The 19,662-nt window shown below is 38.5% G+C and overlaps 1 protein-coding gene across 1 annotated transcript in view; it reads right to left on the reverse strand.

The window, feature by feature from the left end:
• ANKHD1 (ankyrin repeat and KH domain containing 1) overlaps positions 1-17,117 on the reverse strand; it is a 165,344-nt gene extending 148,227 nt beyond the window's left edge. Inside the window, exon 1 of the mRNA XM_006891229.1 lies at positions 16,827-17,117. Within this exon, the coding sequence (XP_006891291.1) occupies positions 16,827-17,117 (291 nt within the window). The remainder of the gene's footprint in view (positions 1-16,826) is intronic.
• Between the last annotated feature and the right edge of the window lie 2,545 nt (positions 17,118-19,662).

Genomic DNA, 19,662 nt, shown 5'->3' on the forward strand with positions numbered 1-19,662 from the left:
TCCCTAGTCATTGTCCAACTCTCTGATGCATAACAAGTGATTGCAAAGACCATGGACTATATCAGGCGCACCTTAGTCTCCAGAGAGACACTGCTGCTCTCGAGTACTTTAGAGAGGTCCCTAACAGCAGACTTTCCGATCGCAATACGTTTTTTGATTTCCTGGCTGCTGGTGCCAAGAGTGTTAACCGTGGAGCCGAGCAAACTGAAGCTGTATGCCCAAAGTAAGTAAGATAAAGTTCTCCACCCCTGCCTCTAAGGAATACCTTGATTGCAGTTCTTTCAAGATGGATTTGTTCTTTTGATATCCATGGTATGCCAAATACCATTCTTTGCCAATACTATAATTCAAAGGCATCCTTTTCCACTGTCTAACTTTCAAATGCCTAAGAAGCAATAGCTTAAATCAGGCACACCTTAGTTTTAAACTGACACCCCTGCTCTTTAAGAACTTTGGAGAGGTCCTTGACAGTAGATTTTTCCAATCCAACATGTCTTTTGATTTCTTCACTACTGTTACCAAGGGTATTGATTGTGAATCCAAGTAAAATGAAACCCTTAACAACTTCAACCTTTTGTCCATCTATCATGATGTTGTCTACTGACTGGTCTAATTGTGAAGTTTTATTTTCTTGATACTGAAATCTGTAGTCTTTGAGCTTCTGCTTCAAGTCTTCTTCACTTTTTGCAAGGAAGGTTATGTCATCTGTGTAACACGTGTAATTGATGAATCTTCCTGCCATTCTGTTGTTACATTCTTTTTCAAAAAGTCCAGCTTCTTAAGTGATTTGCTAAGTACACAGATAGAATGGTATGGAGAAAAGATACCACCAGAGGCACACTTTTCCCTATTTTAAACCATGCAGTGTTCCCTTGTTCCATTCAAACAACTGTTTATTGTACTGATTTTGCTAAGTGTTCTGGGTTTCCCATTCTTCTCAATGTTACCTATAATTTATAATGAACCATATACCATAGTCAAATACCTTTGCACAGTCAATAAACAGACATCTTTATCGTATTCTCTGCTTTTAGTCAAGTCTCACTGACAGCAGCAATGATTGTGCCACAGCCTCTTCTTTTTTGAGGTTGTTAATTATGCAATCATTTTTTTCCTATTTTTCTTTTTTCCCCTACTAGTTTATTTACAAAACTTGAATACAAATTTGAACAAATTCTTTATATTTCCCTCATCCCCCATCAAATTGTATAACCCAAAAATTAAAAAAAACAAAAAACAATTGTACAACCCAATAATGAATCCCCATCTTCCCCTGCACATCCACATCCCTCTGCTTCCAGCCTCTCCCACCCATCCTGGATCTTATACTCCTTCTACAGTAAAAGTGTTATACAATATTTATCCTTATGGGACTGAGTTAGTTCACTCAGCATAATGCTCTCCAGTCTCTCCCAAGTTAGGTAATAATTTACAAAGTTATTGCTCTTGTGTGCTGCATAGTATTCCATTGTATGAATGTACCATTAATTTCTCAATCTGAAATTTTCTCAATTTGGGCTGTTTCCATGTTCTTGTGATGGTGAATAATGCTGTTATCAACAGTGGTGTACAAATCTCAGTTTGTGTCTTAGTTCTCTGTTCTCAGGGTATATTCCAAGTAGTGAATAGCTGGATCATATGGAATTTCTATGTTCAGCTTTTTGAGGAAGCCAGACTGCCTTCTAGAATGGTTGCACCATTTTACAATCCCACCAAGAGTTCCTTTCTCACCATATCCTCTCCAACATCTATTACTTTCTGCCGTGTTAAACTTTGCCATGGTTACTGGAGTGAGATGGTACCTCATAACCATAGTCTCTTCTGAAGCCAATTTGAATTTCTGGAAGGTCAATGTACTGTTCCCAGCCATTTAAAAAATAATCTTCAGCAAGATTTTACTTATATATGATATTAATGATATTGTTCAATTATTTCCACATTGTTAGATTATCTTTTTTAAAAAAATTTAAAAAAATTATAACCAATATGTTATTTCTTCCAGTCAGTTGGCCAAATAATTGTCTTTCATATTTTTGGCAAAGACAGATGAGTACATCCAGGGTTACATGTTTCCTGAACAAACTCAATTCCTGGGGACTTATTTTTTTGCTGATGCCTTCAGTCCAGCTTGGGCTTCTTAAATTAGTACTACAGATTCTTAAAAATATGCTACTTCCTGAACTATTTCAGTGTCAAACAATTCTTTCTGGCACAGTGACTGTGTATTCCTTGCATCTTCTTTTGATTCTTCCTGCACTATTCAAGATTTTGTCCATCCTTCAGTATTGCAACTTGAGGCTTGAATTTGTTCTTCCGTTCTTTCAGTTTGAGAAATGCTGAGCATTTTCTTTCCTTTTGGTTTCCTAAGTCTAGTTCCTTGCACAGTGCCTTATAATACTTTGTCTTCTTAAGCTGCTTTTCAATTTTTCTGTAATTTCAATGTGCTGGTAAGATAGAGAATTACTCTAACTGCTGTTATAAATTGGAAGGTGTGGTTAACTGCCTCTAAACAATTGTCACCTTTGGAGTGTGACCAGAACTGGATGGTGTCCAGTTACCACTGTTGTCAGGTGCTGTTGAGTACAACTCATAGAGATTCTACAATCTGAACTCTGTCCTATCGTGTGCCTTCATCATCCCTCCACTTTCCCAGTGTAATATATCTCCTGATCTCCTGACTGACAGTACCAAGAATGTTGACTGTTGATCCAAATAAGACAAAGTTGTTGACATTTTCAATCTTTTCTTCATCTATCATGCATGATCCTTGCCTGTCGGGCCAGTGGTAAGAAATTGTCTCCTTTTTTTATGGTGAGAAAAATTTACATTTAGTATTAGCCAGCTGGACTCTGTTCAGATGATCCCAATTTTGTTGGCAACATCCAAACCATCACAGTCAGAGAACAAGTCAAATATAGGCCTTCTTCTCTCATCAGACCTTGGCCATATCAATGTCATAGCGCTTCTTTACAGCTTGCTAATTTGGCGCTTATTGGCCGCCTTGACATCCACAGTGAACACAAGTGTTTTGTTATCTTTTATCTTCTCCATGGCTGACTCAGTGATCAGGAGAAACAGATGATGGTATAGTAGTCAAGTTTGTTTCTGCTGGGGGCACTCTTCTGGGGGTATCTGAGCTATCTTTGGAATCTCAGTGGGTGACGTGGTGATCATTTTTTTGTGGCTGTGGATGCCCTTCAAGACTGCCTTCTTGGCCTTTAACACCTTTGCTTTGGCTTCAGTTTTGGGAGGACAAGGACCTCCTTGACTTTTGGTGCCTTCATTGTAGTAATTTTTATTTTCTTGATGTTGAGAAGCAATCCACATTGAAGGTTGTATTCTTTGATCTTCTGGAGGAAGCGTTTCAAGTTCTTCTTGTTTTCAGTAAGCAAGGCTGTGTCATCTGCATAATTTAGGTTAATGATGAGTCTTCCTCCATTCCTTATGCCATTCGTCTTCATAGAATCCAGCTTCTCAAATAATTTGCTCAGTACAGACTTAATACATATGGAGAAAGGATACAACCCTGAAGCACCCCTTTCCCAATTTTAAGCCAAGCAGTGTTCCCTTGCTGTTTACATAACAGGCTCCAATTATCATTAGTAAACATTCAGATCAGAGTTTCTACAGAAAAATACTGAACAAAAGAAAAAAAAACCCACAGAAAAGAATTTCAAATTCTCATGAACTCTAGATTTTCAGGAACTATGAGGGTGTATGAAACCCAAAATTACTAACCTGACAGTATCTTTAAATCCTAAACAAAAAAAAATAGTTAAGCAAATAAGTTTGGCTTAACTAGTAAAAAAAAGTCTTGTCTTGAGCATTATGCTTTTTGAAGAGTATCTATATGGAATCAAATTGACATCACTAATATAAAATAAGAGATTGACATCACTAATATAAAATATGAGACAAGATCCCAATGGGACTTTGCGTTGATATTAATGTTCTTGTGTGCTGTCAAGTCGGAACCAACTCATACCTGACTCTCCAAACCAACTCATACCTGATTCTCCAGTGAATTTTCAGAGGCAGCTAACTGCATGGGAGGAGAATGCCCATCCTTTCCCGTAGAGCAGGTTATGGATTTGAACCTCATGCCTTTGGGATTGCAGCACAGCTTCTTACCACTAGTTCACCGGAGTTCCAATAGGAAATGAGGGAAGCACAATTCAAAGGAGGAGGGTGAAAACAGTTGCACAACTTACAGAAACTGTTGAATTAGTTTATGTTTACGATGGACAACAATAATTTTTTTTCATTAAAAAGAAATATAATTTGTGCTGATATCTATGTATCTTTGTATTTTATTTAGTGAGTCTGGGGTGGAAACAGACTTCTGAGTATCTTTATATTTTAAATCACTTCCTCTTTACATTTACCTTGACAGCCCAAACTCCTAAAATAAGATACTCAAACATCAACCGCTAGAGTGATCATTCAGCCAGCATAGGGCAATGACTTTAACCTCTTGGTCTATCACAGGACCAGGAAAAGACTGAATTAAATGAAACAAACTATACACTGGCTAACATAAACACTCTAATATTATTTATTAATATCTGAAATAAGTTTAAGACAGTAAACATAACTTGAATTTACCTTATTTTCATATTCATTCCCTTAAATACTTCTGAAAAGGCTGAAGTATTTCAGTCAAGGAACCACATATTTTCACCCTTGTAATTCCAAATCTTAGCACAAAGAATGACTGAGTAAGTGTAACAGGTTAGTGGCAATAAAAGATAATACAAAATACTAAACAGGTATTGTTCATATTATTCTAAATTTTTATTGAGGAGGATATAGTTAAAATTCATTCAAAATTCATTCACCTGATTCAAAATAGCCTTAAATCAGTTTAATCTCTTTAACAAATTAACTTTTACTAGCTTGTCAGTCAAGTCCCAAGTAAAACAGGAACTTAAATATAGTAAAGACTCCCACTGTTACTGATTCTGAATAACAGTAATCTAACATAAATGGAACCATTCAAATATGGCATGCAAGATTTGTTTTTGCAATTTAATCACACAGGCATTAACACTGGCTTGAGGGTGGTAGCCTAGTGGGTAAGGAATTATACTATCAACACAAAAACAAGCAGTTCAAATGCACCCATTGCTCTGTCAGAGAAAGACGGGCAGTCTCTACCTATGCAATTTACAGCCAGTGAAAACCGACCAGAGGGCCATCTATGAGTCAGTCCAACCCCACAGCAATGAGTGAATGAGGATCAAGTAAATTACATATTAGGTATCAAATTCATACATCTTAAATAGTTGTTAAAAGATAGCAAATATGGAAAAAGTAATTGTAATAGTTTATATTATGTGCTACTTATCCATTTATTTATTATCTTAGAAAAAGAAATTCTGTCCAAATTATTTTTGAAGATTATAGTTGACATCAGGTACATTCAGACTATAATCAACTATCTCTTCCTCTATTTTCTAGCTCTTCTCAAACATATGTCAGGGCTTTTCAGGGATGGGAATGCACAGAGAGACAGATATTCATATACCTATTCACACACACCCCCCCCAACAAGTTCTTCTGGCAGCCTGGCAAAAACACATGATTAAATCACATGAGTTACCTCCGTTCATCTTCATCATACAGAGAGAGGTAGAACGTCTGAAGGTGCTCCTAAGAGGTAAGTATGGTAAGATTTTATCTAACATACTTTGAGTATGTTATCAGGAAGGGGCAGTTGCTGGAGAAGAACATCACTCTTGGAAAAGTAAAGGTTAGCAAAAGAAAGGAAGACGCTCAACAAAAAAGTTTAACACAGTGACTGTAACAACAGGTTTAAGCACAAGGGATAATATGGCAATGGCACAAGATCGGGCAAGGTCTTTCAGTCTGTTGTACATAGGATCACTGGGGAAAAACTCACTGCCATCGAACTGGTTCCAACTTACAGCAATCCTTCATCAGGTTTCTGAGGCTATAAATATCAATAAGATGAGAATGCCTATCTTTCTCCCAAGAGTCAAACTGCCAGAAACTTGCAGCTTTTGGGTTAGCAGCACAACTTGCTACAGACTACACCACCAGAGCTCCCTATAGGGTTACTGTTGTTGTCCTATGCTGTTGACTCATAGTTGAACCTTCACTGAGTTTTCAGAGGCTATAAATTACACAGAAGACCCCATGGAGCAGCTGGCGAATGTGGATTCAAACAACCTGTCATTAAGGTAGCAAAGCAACTCCTTATCACTAGGGAAAAGCAAATCAAAACGACAATGAAATAACACTGCAATACCCACAAGGATACTAAAATTAAAAACAAAAATGATAGCAAGTGTTGGCAAGAATATGGAAAATTCAAAATTCTCATATTTTGACAGTGGGAATGTAAAATGATCCAGACACTGTAGAAGTATTGTGGCAATTCCTCAGAAAGTCAACCAACCACATGATTTATTAGCAATTCCATTCCTAGGTATATACCTGAGAGAACTGGAGGTATCTTTGTACAAAAATTTGTACAGAAAGGTTCACTGCAGTAAAAAATTCCTAATAGCCAGGAAGGGGCAGGGGAAAATCCAAATGCTATCAACACGTGAATGGGTTAACAAAATGTTCTCTATTTATATAACAGAAAACTATTAACTATACATACCATATAACATGCAGAAAAAAGCTAAATACAAAAGATCACTTACTCTATGATTCCATTACTATGAAATGTTCAGAACAGGCAAATTCATAGAGACAAAAGTAGATTAGTGCTTGGGGCAGAGGGGGAGGGAAATGTGAAATAACTGCTAACATGTACAGGGTTTATTTTGTGCAAACAAAATGTCCTAGGGTAGTTATGATGGTTATACAACTTTGAATATATTAAAGACCACTGAATTGCTTAATTCGAAGAGAATATTTTATTTCCATTAGAAAAATGTTTGGAAACCTGAATATGAACAAGACTTTAGAAATTTATTCAATTTCTTGATTTTGATCATTGAACTCGGGTTATGAAAATCTTGGTGGCACGGTGGTTAAAGTGCTTACTTGGCACAGAGGTTAAAGTACTTACTTGGCTGCTAACTGCTAAAATGATGGCTGTCAAACACACAAGCTGCTATGTGGGAGAAAGAGATGGCATTCTGCTTCCATAAAGACAATCTTAGAAACCATAAGGGGCAGTTCTACTCTGACCCATAGGGTCTCTATGAATCAGAATTGACCAGATGGCAGTGAGTTTATATAAGAAAATGCCTTTGTTCTTACACACTGAAGAGTTAAGGGTAAGGAAGCGTGATATCCACAACCTATTTTCAAACAATGGTTCAGAAAATAAATTCTTTGTATGTGTGTTCATTTACATATATTTATATAAAATGTAACTCTAGATAGATCAACAGATATACAAATATGTTATAAAAAGAGTGTGAGAGGAGAGACTGTGGCAAAATGAAGACAACTGGTGAATCTAAAAAAAGGATAGCTGCTTACACTATTCTTGCAAATTTCCAGTAAGTTTCAAATTATATCCAAATAAAAATCAGTAACAAGACTGCACCCAGTATATATAATAGAATCACTGTCTCTTCTGGGATCTACTCTTTTATGATTGCTTCTCATGCATTACTGTATTTAGAAATGCCATAATTTAAAAAAACTCAAACTCATTGCTATTTATTCTGAACACACTCATAGCTGACCTTTCCAGTAGGTTTTCAGAGGCCATAAATTGCATGAGAGGAGATTGCCCATCTTTCTCCTTTAGAGCTGCTGATGGATTGGAATCTCCAGATGTACCTTTTAAAAATATAATGGTGTTTTTTTTTAAAAAAAAGGGGCAATGGTAAAAATGTAAAGAGCAGAAGAGTAAGAAAATACTTAAAAGAAAGCAGTCTGAAGCTGGGAAGAGCTTAAATTCCTTTCAGAGCATATCATTAAAGACTTTTTGTAAGGGACATGATCAAGTTTATATGCTGACTCAGATTCCATAAAATACTTACAAAAAAACTTTCTAAATTCTGCATCATTATTCTGCATCATTAAGAAAAATACTATAGGTTCATTTATCTAGGCTCAACACTAACAGAAAAATTTATCTCTAATCATATAAAGGATGAAAAGCATTCCTCCTAGTATTTTTAATATATATGTGAAACAGTCTCATTAACTACAAACTAATAAACATGAGGATAAATAACAACTAATCACAGCATCCTACATAAACTGGGTTCAATGACTTCAGACAGAGTACCAATGAATAGAGGCTTTTTATGTTTTGCCAAGCTCAAGTCCTTTTATTTGCTAATATCTGCAAAATTTTCAGTAAAACGTCTTTCCTATCTACCTGTCTTCATTATAAATTGTTAAGACTGTTTACCCTGTAGTAAACTATTTTGCTTAATTCCAGTTCTGAGGGTTAATCCTTGGGAAGTACCTTTGCCTTTCTTGTTCTAAGACTGCAGAGAAATGCAGGTGGATCAAATCACTAGGACACAGTGGGATAACCATTTAAAAACAAAATATCCTTTCTACTATTGAAAATAGCATCTCCTAAAAAAAAAAAAAGAAAAGAAAATGAAAATAGCATCTCCTTAGTAAGAGAAAAATTGCTTGTACCCTTCTTGCAAGTTTCCAGTAGGTTTACAATTGCATTCAAATATAAAGCAATAAAAAAAGGAGTGGATCTATTATAACAGAACTATAAAGGGACAACTTGAGCAAAATGTGCTCTTTGACAAACAGCTGCTAAGTTTCAGTCTAGCAAATAAAAGCGAGCTTTTACTCTCTTCCTGGTTTTGGTAAGCTTTTGCCTGAAATTAAGGTAAATCAATCAATTATCATAAAGCAATTGATTTTCATTCATAGGAACTTGTTATGTGCTGTCCTATCAACTGCAACTCATAGTGATTCCATAAACAATGATTCTGAACTCTGCTCTATTCTGTGTCATCTTGACCACAGAATTACATTGTTAGTAACCATGTCAATCTATCTTGTTCAGGGTCTTCTCTTATGCTGATCCTCCACCTTTCCACACATGGTGCCCTTGTCCAAGGACTTGCCATAACATGCCGAAAGCACATGAGATTAAGTTTCACAATCCTGGCCTCCAACAAGCAGCCTGGCTTCATTTTCTTTAAGACAGACCTGTTCATTCTCTTGGCAGCCCATAAGGCTCTTTTCCAACACCACAACTCTAACTTCTACAAAATAACTATAGAGTTATCAGTGCTACAAAACTAATGTCCCCTATATTGGTAAAGGAAGCAAAGATGAGACTTTCTCTATCAGTGATATTATTTCTTAGTCCTTTCAAAATGAGTAATGGCAAGGACTGACCTTTTCAAATAACTTCTAAAATTACCTATAAGCTCTGGTGGCCTAAGTGGCAAAATTACCCATGGACTAGTACTCTAACTATATTCAATGTTACATCCTTGACTGCCTTAATATGCTGATCTAGGGGAGCTCTGGTGGCCTAGTGGCAAGAAGCTGCACTGCAATACCAGAGGAGCATGGTTCGAATCCACCAGATGCTCTGCCGGGAAAGGAGGGACAATCTCCTCCTGTACCAGTCAGATCTGATTTGATGGTACACGCACACACACAAATAATAAAATAAAATAAATATGCTGATCTACATGACTGTCATCAATTTCATCAAATATTTCAAAGCTTTTCCAATAAGGTCAACCGTAGGCATTTCTTAAGCAACTAATTAAATCCACTGGTACAACACATCAGAAGAGAGACAGTCAGCAAAGACAACTTACCCAGAATGGTAGTCAGATGACCTACTTTCTAGTCTTGCCTGCTACAAATTAACTGTGTGACCCTGGGAAAGTCACTTAACTCAATGGTTTTCAGATTTTGGAGACTTCACTATCATGGATTTTGGTATTTTTGTCAAGTATTTTTAAAACTCATTTTGTAAAAGCAAACAAAGCATTTTATCAAAGATTTAATAAATGAAGGAAATAGCTTTAGTGAGAAATTCATTATACTGTCCTTTTCTTACTTTATATTTATGAATTTCCGTAGGGGCATTTATTAGGAAAATATCATCTGATAACCAAAATCTTGGCTTGTTTCTTAGTAGCATGGGCTCTGGACTCAAATCCTGCTTTTACCACTTACTAGCTGTGTCTACTTTCTGAGTCTACATTTATTAATCTATAAAAATGTAGATGATACCTACCTCAAAGGGGTGTTGAAACGATTAAATAAAATAACGAAAATATCTAGTACGGAACTGGCATATAATAAGCATTCAATAAATGGTAGCAGTTACCTAAAAATGAGATGAGATAGGATTATCACCAAGATTCTAAGACTCTACAGACAAGCAACAGAACTAGGAAATGTGATCAGTAAAGTCCAGAAAGAGATATATTCAAACAGTTCATTCATGGTGTGGGGATGCAGAAACATACAGACATATATTTTAGGAATAAAATATTCTAAGAAATAAAATCTGATAAATATACTCACAGACTGGGGAGGAGGAAATATACATATACACAAATACATATATATGATTTTATTTCTTATAATTAGGTTTTAAGGGAAGGTAAATTGGGGGGGGGAATCTATATATTTGCTCATTTTTTTCCCTTGCCAATTCCAGATTAATAATTGTGTTTTGTTTTTTTTTAAATGCTTCATTTTACTTTCAATCAAGAAGTTTTATTTACCTGATCTATTATGAAATCAAAATGGCAGAAATGATTTTCAGAGATTATCTAGTCCATCATCATCCTACTTCCAGACAAGCACAGCTAGAAAAGCATTCCTTGTTTCATCCCAACACATTTCACCCTTGACTTTAAAAAAAAATTAAAGCCAGATTTCTCTCAAAGTTACCATTTTTCAGAAATTACATGAATAGTAAAATACTCTTTATATAAGAATGGGAAAATACATTTTTTAAAAAATTCTAGAACAGATAGATAAGATATTAAAAGCATAGATGGGTAAGACAGGTAAGAGCAAAGGTAAGATCAAGACTTTTTCACGGTACATATTTTGACTTATGCAATAAATGAATAAAATCAACTATTGCAAATATACTCAATAACTACCAAAAATTTCTCATATGTCAATTCATAAGATTTTCTTCTACCAATCCTAATGAACTCTACATTGACTCACAATTCATATAAATCACTCATTACATCATAGTATGAAATTTGTATATGTGGATTCTCACTCAGTATATAAATTGTTACATTAACATGTAACATTTTTCTTCAATAAGTATTTCCAACTGTCTAACAATAGTTCTCCCTTGACTGTACAGCACACTTTCATTTTCAATCATAATGATGCAAAGCCTTTTCTAACTTTTACAAAGTTAAAATCTCCAAAGTTCTCTGTGTTGTTTTAAATTCATTTTCATGAATAACTGGTATTTTTTAAATGTAATGAAAAATTATAGTTATGCTACAGAAGTTACACGTTAATGTTACATTAAACTTTTCAGCACCCTCTATTTTTCTGTTTCAGGTTGAGTATAAACTCTGAAATGCTATTAAAAGCTGTGACTCACCTTGTTTACCTGAAGTTTGAATACAGGGTTTTCATGAGAAAATTGCCATCTTTGATGACAAGAGTGGCCTCAAGATCAGTGGTTCTCAACCAAGAGTGATTTTGCCCCTAAAGGACATTTGGCAATGCCAGATGACACTTTTTGCTTGCCATTAACTGGGTAGGTGCTACTTACTGGCAGCTAGTAGGCAGAGGTCAGGGATGCTAACTCACAACCTAGTTTATCACAAGAAAGCGTTACCTGGCTCAATTTTGCTCTAAAATATAGATCATAAGTAATACTAAAAGAAATGTCTATCTTCTCTCAATGGGAAAAAAAAAGAGATTTCTGTATGGCCTATGTTTTCAGGCTATAAAAGAAATCTTTATGGAGGGAAAAAAACCTCTGTACTATGTCGCCTCATGGCAAGAAGCTGCACTGCAATGCCAAATGTCCACGGTTCAAATCCACCAGCTGCTCCATGGGAGGATGAGTGTTCTCCTCCCATGAGATCCCACCAGAGGTTCAGCTGTGGGTTGGTTCTGACTCAACAGTAAACAACAACAACATATTTTACTAATTTTAGAGCTGCAATTCAATTTCTGTGTTCATAATGGTAAATAATGGCACCTGCCTTAAGAAAAGAAAAACTGTCAGTATGATTTAAAATTATGCTGATTTGATGTCTTTAAAATGTACATATAAACATATACACACTTACTTGGCCTAGTGGAGGCATAGAAAATTCACTGAAAGACAAAAATTTGAATACTAGTTACCTCTGAGGACTAAGACTTTAAAGACAGTGGATGGTGAGGAAAAAAGTTTTACTTTCCCCTTGTATCTATTATCTACACTGTCAAATTTTTATGATAAATCTATATTACTTTTATAAAAAATTTTAAGAGAATTTCACATATATACAAATAACAGCACATTTTTATGACTATAAAGATAAAAATCAGCCTCAACAAACTCCTTTCATAAGCCTTATTTTTTACTTGCTTTTTAAAAAAAATATTTATTATATTCTAAAATTATTAATTATATTCTAAAATTATCTTAGAAAAACTGTTTTTTATAGATTTTTTCCTATAAAATTCTAATCTCTACTGGACAATAGGTATATTTCAATAGGATTCAATACAAATTCTGACTCATCTAGTGCAGGCTCTAAGAAAGGTTAAAAACTTGCTTTGTAAGGCTGAAAACATACAAAACAGATTATTTATTATTCCAATATATTCTTAAGGTAGCATAATCCTAATATAAAAACATTTCTAGAAAGATTCAAGTTCCTTCTCAGACTAACTTGGCTAGCATGGAAAAGCACTTTGTGGAGTTGTTTTTTCAGTTATGTTAATGAGCAGGAAAGAGGACCTTTTGGGTATCAAAACTCTATACTAAAAGTATAAAGCCTCAATTAATCTACAGCAGTTTCACTAGACCTCCACATTTTTACTCCTCATCTATCCTGCCTCATCTGGAGAACAAAGCAAACTTCACACTAACTTCCCAAATCATAATCTCTCCAATGTCCAGGTACCTGAATGAAAATATTTTTAAAAGAGTTATCTTAGTACTATTCAGTACATGCTAGGTTGCTAAATTTTTATTTTTAATGAATGTATCTTTTCACACTGGAAATTCAAAAGCACTAATCTGACTGAAACTAGCTCATCTTGTCAGAAAGGAAACAAAAAAATGGCAAATTATGTGCAAAAGCGGCCATTTCACTTTCATAGATATAGACCATACTATCTATACACACATACTATAAAGCAGAGATTAAATAGTCAAGAATTTCTTTGCCATGTGATATGGGATAAAAGGGACAAAAACCTACAAAATTTTCTTTTCCCTAAGTTGAAAAAAAAAGAATCTACATACACACTGAGACTCATCTTTGGCCAATGTCTATGAGTATTCTAGAAACCTACATTGTTTGGGTGGGAAAAAAATCTATATTATACACCTAAGAGATTAACCTACTGTCACTACCAAATGGACATAAACCAAGAAACCCAAACACATTGCAGTTGAGACAATTCAGGCTCAAGTGGGCAGAGGAAAAATAAAGGGTTTTCAATGCTATGAACTTTACAGAAGTAAATTATTATCATCATATCTTTCTCCCAGAGTATGAACAAAACTGGTTGATTGATTCCAATTGCAGAGTTCAATGTGCCACAGAGCTCCTTCCAAATGGTAATAAACCCACTACTATCAAGTTAAATTCAACTCAAAGTGACTCTTCAATGGGTTTTTAAGGTTCTACGGAGCAAGCGGTAGATTCCAAATATCAATCTTTTGGTTAGCAGCACAACACACTTTGCCACTATGCACTATGTTATTACAGCTTCTTTCAAATGGGGTATGGGAACCATAAATATAATTAAGACTTCTACAATAAACTTCAGAAAACCCATATAACATGGAAATTTGAAGTAGATTTTTATATGAACACACTCTCTCTTTTTCACACTCACACACATACACGTAGGTGTGTGTGTGTCTGCTATGAACAAGCCCCAAGAAAATTATTACCTCCAAGGTTAAATTCCTAGATTCAATGCATGAACATTTATGAACTGGAGGCTCTCTAGCATTCAACTTCTGAAGAAATGTAACACTACTATAGATGGAGAATAGGGAGCTCTGGTGGCTAAATAAGAAGTTACACTGTCAACTCAAAGACATAGTTCAAAACTACCAGCTGCTTCTTGGTAGAAATATGGGCAATCTCTTCCTGTGCATTTTACTGCATCTGAAATCCCAGTGGAAGGTCAGCTATAAATCAGCTCCAGTCTCATGATACATATCAATAATTTCATCTTACTTTGATTCAAAATCAACACCCTTGGTACTAGCAGTCAAGAAATCAAAAGATGTGTTGCACTTGAGACATATGCTCTCAAGGACCTCTCCAAAGTGCTAAAGAGCAATGACATCAATTAGTCTTTAGACTAAGACTAAGGTACACCTGATCTAAAACATAGTCTTTTCAATTCCCATGCATCTGAAAGTTAGATAATAACAATGACAGAAAAATCAATACCTTTAAGTTGCAGTGTTGGAGGAAAAAGACTATATATCCCATGTATTGCCAGAAGAACAAACAAGTATGTCTTGGACAAAGTACACGCAGGGTACTCCTTGGAGGCAAGGGTGGTGAAACTTCATCTCACATACTTTTGGCACAGTTTTAGGAGAGGCAAGTCTTTGGAAAATGACATGCTTAGAAAAGTGGAGGGTCAATATAAGAAAGACAGACCCTCAAGATGATGGATTAACACAGTGAGTGTAACAAAGGATATGGCAGAATTCAGATCAGTTGTTCATAAGGTTGCAATGAGTCATAGTATAGACACTGATACATAACAATTTAGGTAAAGGGAGTGCTAGTGGCCTACTGGTAAGTAGTTTTACTGTCAATTCAAAAGTTAGTAGTTCGAATCCCCTAGCTGAACCAGGGAAGAAAAATGTACAAACTCATCCTGTGTGATTTACAGCCTTTAAAAACTTTTGAGGGTCAGCTGTGAGTTGGTTCCAACTTGCCAGCAAACAACAACATTTATGTAAATGGGTGCGCTTTCATCTCATACATAAAATTAAATAAAAATAGTTCAGCAGATCACAATTACTCTATGATATTTATACTGAAAGTCTTTTCAGATTATCAATCACAAGTTTCAAAGAAAAACAGACTCATTTTTGTCTCTAAAGAGATCCTCTCACTTCATTACATTTCCTAGCTAAAAAGTATGTGTTCTGGGATCATCTTTTATTAATTTCTTGCTATAAGGAGAAATATTCCACAAGCTCAAGAGTATAGGTGCTCCAGAGTTTCCCCATAACTTCCTACTCAAATAAAATCTTTGTCTCAACTTGAATTAGAAATTATATCCCTTCTAATGAAATGCAAAGGCATTCAAGGGACTATCTCCCTTCTTTTTTCCAAAGCAAACTATTGGGATCAAGTTTTACATCTAAAGGAACTTCTGTTCAGATCTAGGATGATAAAAGAGTGCACTAATTGTATTCTACAACTCACAAATAGATGTTGTCCTTATACCTCCCAAATATAACAGTCAGGAAACGTGTACACACAGGGTATTTCCTGACTTTATCACCAACACCAGAGGTTGAAATGACTGATCACAAGTAAACCAGGTATCTCAGACTCAGAATAGAACAAATTTTGTGACCACCTAGAACAATCATTACAAGATAGTACAACACCCAAGCCATAGCCAAGAGAAAGTACATACATAAACTATCTCCGAAAGATGGTGCCTACCATCCTGGATGGTCTCACATGCTTGGACATGTTGCTAGGAGAGGCTACTCCTTAGAAAGGGACATCATGCTTGCGAAGGTAGAGGTACGCGGCCGACTGACAAAGTGATAGCAGAAATTGGCTCAAGTGTGTCAGAGATTAAGAGGATGGTACAGGATAGGACTGGGTTCAAATCTGTTGTTCATAGGGTCGCTATGAGTCATACTTGACACCACGGCACCTAACCGCCACAACTATCCTGGATTGTTCAGGTCTAAAGAGCCTGATAATCAATTTCCGTCACTGCACAAGCAAAGGTGCTCACAGAGTGCCTCGCATGCTCCTAGTCTAATAAAACCTAAAGAGTCTGAGTTTGGGAATAGCATCCAGCTAATCTGAAGGTCACAGATGCACTGGAACTTTCTAACTTCACAAAAGATCCGGTCTAACTTCACAAAAGGCCCCGGGAGCAAGAGTCACGTGATTTTTCCAGGGTAAAAGCTAATATTCACCCGTCTCAAACCAAGAGCCTTCCTTATACACAGGAAAGACATGTGAGGTATATATACGGAATAAGGCAAATAAATGCCCAACCTTTCAACTTTGGGAAGCGTCGTCTATGGAAATGCTTTGAGCTGGCTAGCTCTCGCTCTCCTTGCTCCCTCGCACGCGCTCTCTCTCCTCTCTCCCTCAGTACCAAGGGCAGGGACTCTGGCAAGACCCCGCCCCTCATCCCCCCTCCCCAGCTCCCAAACGGGGTGGGCGGGAGGTTGCCCAAGGAGTCCCAGTTCCCGCGCGAAGCTCAGAGACCTAGGGTCTCTCTATTGTGGGTCTACGGATGGTGCCAAGAACCCGTGCTGCGGGGCCCTGGAATGCAGAGTAAGCCGGAGACACACTAGGCCCGCGCCGCTGCCATCACCGCCAAGGAGCCGCCTGCTGTCAGGGAACGACTCCACCCGGGAAGCAGGAGGGTGGCCGGGCGCTGAGCCGGCCCAGAGAGAATTCCTGCCTCATGCTGTGTGGGAGGCTGGGGTCCAGGAGCCGTACCTCGGACACCTCGTCCTCGTCGCTGCCAGAGGCACCACCTCCACCCCCTGTCCTCAGCACTGCAGCCGCCAACTTAAAATCCAGCGCCGCGTCTCCTCCATTCGCACTGCTGCTGCCGCCACCGACTCCTGGCGCGGGCCCGGCCTCCCCAAAGAGTCTCACGGTGCGGAGCCCCAGCCCGACCCCTCCCGGCGGAGGCGGCTCCGAGGCCCCAGCTGGGGCGGATCGTGGAGTCACCGAGTCCAGGTCCTCCTCAAGGGAGGTGGCGCCACCTCCGCCGTCGGTCAGCATGGTTCCCACGCGGAGCCAAAGACGCTGCAAGAGTCACTTGCAGCCACTGCTGCCGCTGATCCCGGGAACGAGAGAAGCAGCAGAAGGAAGAAGCTTCCCACCCACCCCACCCCCCCGTCCCAGCAGCGCCACTAACTTCTCACTGCCTAACCTGCTGCTTCCCGCCTCTGCACTCGCCACTGGCTGCAATTCTTCGGCGGCGGCAGCTTATTGGCCAAAGTGACCTGTCGCTCAGACTCTTCGTCACGCGCTGCTCGCTGGCTCATAGCCCCCAAGCTGCGTTGGCCTGCACAGGCCGAGGCGGTTGCGAACACCCGCCTCCTACACCCCACGCGCTGACTTCCGGTCTTTTTCTCTGTCTATTGGTCAGCCTCTGTGACTATCGCGTCACGACCTTAAAGTGGATTAGTTGGCCTTGTGGTCAGTCACAGTGACCCCTAACAATGGGAGACTTCATTGGCGAAATAAAGAGTCGGTCACTCTGTCAAAGGACGTCGCGTGGTACAATTGGCCTGTCAGAGTACCATTCATCCCTCCCACATCTGAGGTGACGGGAAAGGGCTGGGGAATTTCCACTCGTGATTTAAATGACGGCTACAGGGATGACGTGCCAGAAATGATAGAACGTGGAATAGCAGTCACCCTGCGTTTGAAGTTTCCATGTTAAGGATTTAAGTGTTGCAAGCTAACACTGCTCCCACCTGTCGCTCTCCTCCAGGTTCTGAGACTATAGCCGGGGACAATTCTGCGACTGTCGCTCCTCGAGGATTGGAGGAGAAGCGCAGTCAGTCTCAGCTAGGTTCCACCTTCACGCTCTCCGCTGACTGGAGGAGCCTAGCGTCAGTCACTAGGAGCAGTCACCACTTTGGGACAGGAAAGATGGAGTTACTTTTCTGCTTGAGGCTATTTGGGCGGGAGTGCGGGGACCCCGAGCGCTGAGGGGACGGGGTGGAACTGGCAGAGATCGGTTCCTGCTTGCAGCTTCCTACACGGCGTGGAGCCGAGCGCGCGAGCTGCGGGGCCCGGGAAGCTGGAGGGAGCGGCCGCCCTGGCGATGCGGGCTGCCAGCGCGCCGAGACGTGGCTGGGCGCGGCGGCCGGGGGAAGCCGCGTGGGTTCACGTGCGGAAGGCAGAGGGCCCCAGGGCTGGACAGCGCCGGCCCTCAGTACCGGGAACTGTCCCACGAAGGAAGGCGGGAGAGCGGCCAGCAGGGCTCACTTTTAGACCACGAGCTTGAACGTAGTGACTTAGAGTGCGTACTCTGTACGGGTTTCCAGTTATGGTGCCACCACTTAACTTGCTTTAATTGTGATCACGGGACTAATCTCTGTGACCTTCAATCCCTACATCGGGAAAAGGGGGTATTATGTCTTGGGTTGTTATGAATGCATTAGGTGATGGTATGAAGCGCTTAGCGAAGAGCCAGACTTCTTAGAGACTCACTTTTCTGTGTTCTTCAGTTCTCTCTCACCTCTTTCTCTTTCCCCACTTCTTACAAGTCAAACTTTCTTTCTCTTCCCCACTTCTAACAAGTCAAACTTTAACTCTTGTCTGATCTCAGCAATAGATAAAGAGTCTTCTTTCTACCTATCTGTTTGCCAATAAGAGTTCTTAAATGTCTATCTATGCCCCAACTAATCATTAAAGGGGAAAAGAAATGATTTGGTCATATTTGTATGGCTAATGTCTTTTGATCCAGATAATGGCCATATGGTAACAGAAGTTGGCTCAAATCAAAATTTTTGGCATCTTCTCGATCCTTTAACAAAAGACTTTCTTTAGATTGTGCAATACTTAGTATTTCACTTCTCGTTTGGTAAAAATTATGTAAAAGATATAAGTATTTTTAACAGGACTTTAAATTTTGTTACTGATTTAAAGAGCAATTTGAAGGTTACGACATTTGTTTGACTTAAAGGTTAAACATTTGGGCATTACGTGTACAAAGAAGGATCGTATTCTATGAACCCAAAACATATTGGGTAAATGTTCTTCCATCTCTTTAACAAAGGTTTAAAGTTTTAAAGATAATAAATTGCATGCAATTATTATTGTTGTTAGATGATGACTCATAAGGACCCTGTGAGCCAACAGATCTGAACCTTGCCCTATCCAGAGCCATCCTCAGGATTTCCAACGTGTGGACTCATAGTAAACAGTCACTGTGTTATTTCATCCTGTGTTCAGGATCTTTGCTGACCCTTTAAACCATGTAAGGAATTAAAAAACAAACAAAACACCCAACTTTGTACTTACTGTAGAAAATTATTTAGATGTAAATGCTGTGCACCTTAGTCAAAATCTGTGGAATTTAGCTCATATCCTCTGTTTAAGTTTTCAAAGCATGTGTGACTAGGTCACAACCCAAACTAATAGCACTAACAAAAGAAACCCAGCACTGCCCAACCCACTTCAAAGCTGGATAATCCAGAATTGGTATGGATACATCCTTAGGCAAAAGCAGGTATTGACTGGTGCAGTGTTACAAAGAAACTACTTGTTATTCCTACCACTGATACAAAAATAATTTCTGATGCAATTCCCT

The sequence above is a fragment of the Elephantulus edwardii genome, unplaced genomic scaffold, assembly GCF_000299155.1.
Source record: "Elephantulus edwardii isolate Elephantulus edwardi_28Jun2011 unplaced genomic scaffold, EleEdw1.0 scaffold00095, whole genome shotgun sequence".
NCBI lineage: Eukaryota > Metazoa > Chordata > Mammalia > Macroscelidea > Macroscelididae > Elephantulus > Elephantulus edwardii.